Source organism: Camelina sativa, chromosome 12, assembly GCF_030686135.1.
Source record: "Camelina sativa cultivar CO46 ecotype springtype chromosome 12, ASM3068613v1".
Lineage (NCBI taxonomy): Eukaryota > Viridiplantae > Streptophyta > Magnoliopsida > Brassicales > Brassicaceae > Camelina > Camelina sativa.
Genome location: NC_141891.1, coordinates 5,913,903 through 5,919,356, shown reverse-complemented (window position 1 = coordinate 5,919,356; position 5,454 = coordinate 5,913,903). Strand labels below are relative to the sequence as shown.

Sequence of the window (5,454 nt, the reverse complement as noted above, 5' to 3'; positions counted from 1 at the left end):
TTTCCAACTTTATTAAAGCTAATAAAAGGCTTCCTTAATCAAATACTACCTATCACATATTTTATTTTGATGGGCTCTATTGCCTAATTTAAAATTTAATATGAAAACACTACACTAAAAATAATTTTGATACTTCTTTAGGTCGAGATTTTGAGTAAACAAGAAGCAAAAATTAAATACTTTTTTTTCTCATATCATTTGAAAGTGTCCACAATGATCATCCACTAGTATTATAAATTACTCTCAGTTCCTAAAAAAATTATGTTTAAAATTTTTCACACAAATTAAGAAATAATGAGTATTAATTATTAACAAATATATTATTTTCTTTCACTAAAACTGATTATTTAATTATAAACTAAAAACAATTCATAAAGTGATTACTTTTGAAGTTTACAAATTATTATTAATTAGTTAAAAATATATTAAAAATCAATTTTTGTGGAACTAGAAAATCAATCTTTTATAGACAGAGGTGATAGTCAGTAGTGAGAGCACTAGATCAATAACTTGTAGTAAAGATATCAATGTAGAAGATTTTAGTTGGTTATTGATCTAACTAAAATAAAAAAAATGTGAGATTTGTCTTTAACATAATAATAAAAGGATATATATGTTGTTAGTAAAATCACATTTTCCGTACCTAAAATTTATCATAGTTTTATTAAAATATTATTTAAAAAAATTGGAAAAATGTGGAGATGGCGGGACCAAAAATAATAATAATAGTGGAGCTAGAAGAAGCTCTCTAATTGAAGGGAATGGGGTTGATGTGGATTTATTCATTTGGTTCCACACAATGTAAGAGAAAAATAATAACAGAGCTTTGGCTCCCTCATCCTCTCCACGTGGCTTCTCCAGTCCACGTCATCTCCCACGTGGCTTCATCCTCCTTGGAAGAATCACTTCTCTCTCAACAGTCACCATCGTTGCTCCCTAATTCCATCACTTCCACATTCATTCTCTCTTTTAATAATAGTATTACTATTAACCAATAATATTACTAGTATAGTTACTAATTAAAAGATGTAATTAAGTAATAATAGTAACACACACCAAATGGTCGGTAGAAATTTGTATTTCCCAATACCAAAAAAAAATATTAGTATGACACTATTACTTCGTCGTCAAGCATTACCACTGTTTATTACAAGTGCTCAACCGTCACACACACACACCCATTAGCTTTTCTTAAATAAATTAAGTACAACTCTTAAGCAATCATACTCACAAATACTCTGTTATTATTAAAAAAAAAACAAATATCAGAAGCTCATGATTATATATTACTATAATAAAATAAATATCGTCGAGAGTGGAAAAATATTCAACGCCACATGGGATGATCTATTCTTCTATATAAGCACCATAACCTTCAAACACTATCTTCATTCCAAATTCATAACCATTTCCAATTACCTCTATTGCTTCTATCTCTCTCTCTCACTTTCTCTTTTCTTTTACAAAAACTTTCTCTAACTCTAAAACTCGTTAAAGAAACTTATATAAAAAAAAGAAATGGAGAGTATGTTTCGTTTGATGGATCATGATCATCAAGATTCAACACCTAACCGGTGTATTTGGGTCAATGGACCTGTCATCGTTGGAGCAGGACCTTCGGGTTTAGCCACCGCGGCTTGTTTACATGAACAAAACGTTCCTTTCGTTGTTCTCGAGAGAGCAGACTGTATTGCTTCTCTATGGCAAAAACGTACTTACGATCGTCTCAAGCTTCACCTTCCCAAGCAGTTTTGTCAATTACCGAAAATGCCCTTCCCGGAGGACTTCCCTGAGTACCCGACGAAGCGTCAGTTCATCGACTACCTTGAGTCCTACGCAACCCGGTTCGAGATCAACCCTAAGTTCAACGAGTGTGTGCAGACCGCTCGGTTCGATGAGACCAGTGGGTTGTGGCGAGTCAAGACCGTGTCGAACACCGAGTCGACTCGGACGGAGGTCGAGTATATTTGCCGGTGGCTTGTGGTGGCCACTGGAGAGAATGCGGAAAGAGTGATGCCGGAGATTGAGGGACTTTCCGAGTTTTCCGGCGAGGTGATTCACGCTTGTGACTACAAGTCCGGCGAGAAGTTCGCCGGGAAAAAAGTTCTGGTCGTCGGTTGTGGAAACTCAGGCATGGAAGTGTCACTTGACCTAGCAAACCATTTCGCTAAGCCTTCCATGGTCGTGAGAAGCTCCCTTCACGTGATGCCGAGGGAAGTAATGGGTAAATCCACGTTCGAGCTTGCAATGAAGATGTTAAGATGGCTTCCTCTATGGCTTGTGGACAAGATACTAATGGTTTTGAGTTGGATGGTGCTTGGAAACATCGAGAAGTACGGGTTGAAACGACCCGAGATGGGTCCGATGGAGCTAAAGAGTGTCAAAGGCAAAACACCCGTGCTTGACATCGGAGCTATGGAGAAGATCAAATCAGGAAAGATCGATGTGGTTCCAGGGATCAAAAGGTTTAACGGAAACCAAGTCGAACTTGTCAACGGAGAACAACTAGACGTGGACTCAGTAGTCCTCGCTACTGGTTATCGTAGTAACGTCCCATATTGGCTACAAGAGAGTGAGTTCTTTGCAAAGAATGGTTTCCCAAAGACAGTAGCTGATAACAACGGTTGGAAAGGGAGGACAGGATTGTATGCAGTTGGGTTTACGAAGAAAGGGCTCTCAGGTGCGTCAATGGATGCGGTTAGGATCGCACAAGACATAGGCTCTGTTTGGAAACTAGAAACAAAACAACCCACAAAACGCTCAACGGCTTCTCATCGAAGATGTATCTCTCAACAGTTCTAACTTTAGGAAAAAAAAAAGATTAGAGTTTAGGACATGCAGAGATAGATCACAGAAATGAGAAGAGCCCTCTCCTGAAGACCCAAAACGAATCAAAGGGTGTTGTGCGTGTTTTTTTTGTTACCTCCTCCACTTGTTTGTTTTGGGCGTTTTGTGTAAACAGAGGAAGATGTGGCCTTTTGTTTTCCTTTTTTTTTTGTTTACTTGTTCTTTTCTATATACTTTTTAACAATTCATTTTTTTGGGGTGGGTTCTTTGATTCTTTTGTACAAGTCTATGTTTTTCCTCTTTTTGCATAGTTAACAATCTATATTGTGTACACTTTTCTGATATTCTTTAAGCCAAAAATATTTTGATTTCAATTTTACCATCTTTCTGTAGTTTGGCCCTGCTCTTTTACTTTTCATGTATCAGAGAAGCTCTCTTTAGACCATGTCGGTATTGAACAAGCATGTTTAATTTGGACAGTAGTTTGGATAAAACTTTGATGCTATCATTGCTATGAATCATTTTCAGAGTTGCGGATTCTAGTTCTCTACTATGGCCTTGTTGAAACATCATGAAAACCCTCTTTTAGGTGATAAAGGAATTGAAAAAAAAAACATGCGACGTAAGTCATTTTCTACTTAGAAAATTCTGGAAGTGCAAAGGAAAAACTTTACAAATAACTGATTTGATTATTGGGAAAAATGTCATTTAAACAATGAACTTTCAAATTTTGGCCATTTAAACCATGAACTTTGTTTTAGGCCATTTAAAACATCAATTTTTGCTGACTAGCTTATTTAAACATGAAATTTCGTTGACCAAGCCAAAAAAGACATGACGTTAAATCCGATAGTTAACCTACTAACAGACGTTACTATGCCGTTAATCACTCCGTTACTGACAAAACTACGTCGTTTTAATGGAAGTTTTAATTCGAAAAAATGTCATTTAAACCATGAACTTTTAAATATAGGCCGTTTAAACCATGAACTTGTAAATATATGTCATTTAAACCATGAACTTTCAAATTTATATCATTTAAACCATAATACATGAAAAAGACGATCAATCATTCAAACTCTAGTGTAGTGTCCTAAAAGAAGATGATCAATCCTTTAAACTCTAGTGTAGTGTCCTAATAAATGAAGAAGACTCAAGACAAATACAAAAAGACACAAAATATATGACAAAGATCGAAAAAGAAGGATGAATTGATGTTCTTCTTTCTCTTTTTCAGAATCGCATCATGAGACAGAGTCGAAGAAAGAAGAGAGAAACTAAACTAGGGTTAAACGGTTTAGCCGGTTAGGTTTATATATTGTGGTTTCTAATAAACCAATCGGTCCGATTACCAAATTGAACCGAAATACGATTATCCAAATCAATTGCACCGAACGGTTAGGCTTTCTATTTTCGGTTTGCTACAGTAACCAAAATTTTCAGGTTGTCTAGTTTTCACCAAAGGCCCATGGCAAGTTTATGATTTATATGACAGAAAGTTGAAAGTTCATGGTTTAAATGACATGCATTGACAATTTCATGGTTTAAATGGCCTATATTTAAAAGTTCATGGTTTAAATGACATTTTTCGAACTAAAACTTCTATTAAAACGTTGTCGTTTTGTTAGTAACGGAGTAATTAACGGCATATTAACGTCTGTTAGTAAGTCAATTATCGGATTTAACGTCATGTCTTTTTTGGCTTGGTCAAAGAAATTTCATGTTTAAAAAAACTAATCAACAAAAGTTGATGTTTTAAATGGCCTACAACAAAGTTCATGGATTAAATGGCCAAAATTTGAAAGTTCATGGTTTAAATGACATTTTTCCCTTTAATTATTCAGTTTTGTGGGAATATTACACATGAACTAACTTTCAGTGTTGTATGAATTGAAAACAGAAACAAAATCATAAACAAAATTCTTGTAGTAATTATTATGGTCAATTGACAAGTCTCTTAAAATCTCGGAGAAAAAAATAATAATAATAATAATAGTAATGAACTACGCAACAAATCTAGAGTAGAGCAAAATACGAAAGCTCACGAACATAGGTCATCACAGCTAGCTACTATACACATAATCACATCACAGCTTCATTTTATTATAATTTTTTTACCATTCATCAGGTCAAATTAATCCGGTATAATGTATTTTTGTTACTGCCAAAAAAAAAAAATACTTAATTAATGGGAATTTTGTAAGTAACTAAAATTGTCAAAACACAATTTTAGAGATGATTCTCATTTCTCAAATACATGTGATCTCTATGTGTTTTTGGTGGGTTGAAACTAATTAATTAGGTGATAAAACCTAATAAACAGAACACATAATTAAATCCCACTTTAGTTCGAGTCAGTCATTAATGAAATTATTAGTGTCGTGGTTCATGCATCGATTTCCCGCTTTGCACGGAAACTAAATAGGTAATTAAATTTCCTTCGATCCAAGTTAGGACTCATCTAAAAGCCTTCAACCATTATGCAATTTGACCCCCAGAAAAAAAAAATCATTATACTAGTATTATTATTTTAGTTGCCAATCATATGCATCATATAGAACATTTTCTAATGTCGACCAATGTTACAGAAGAATCAGTGAATCACTATATTATAAGCATTTGCTGATTAACAACATATATGCAGTCTGTTATAAACCTGGTGGATCT

The 5,454-nt window shown here is 34.4% G+C and overlaps 1 protein-coding gene across 1 annotated transcript; it reads left to right on the top strand.

The window, feature by feature from the left end:
* Positions 1-1,393: 1,393 nt before the first annotated feature.
* On the top strand, positions 1,394-3,161 carry LOC104730458 (putative indole-3-pyruvate monooxygenase YUCCA8). The gene has a single exon (XM_010449622.3). It carries the CDS (start codon positions 1,519-1,521, stop codon positions 2,800-2,802), a length of 1,284 nt encoding a protein of 427 aa, XP_010447924.1. The 5' UTR covers positions 1,394-1,518; the 3' UTR covers positions 2,803-3,161.
* The last annotated feature ends 2,293 nt before the right edge of the window (positions 3,162-5,454 follow it).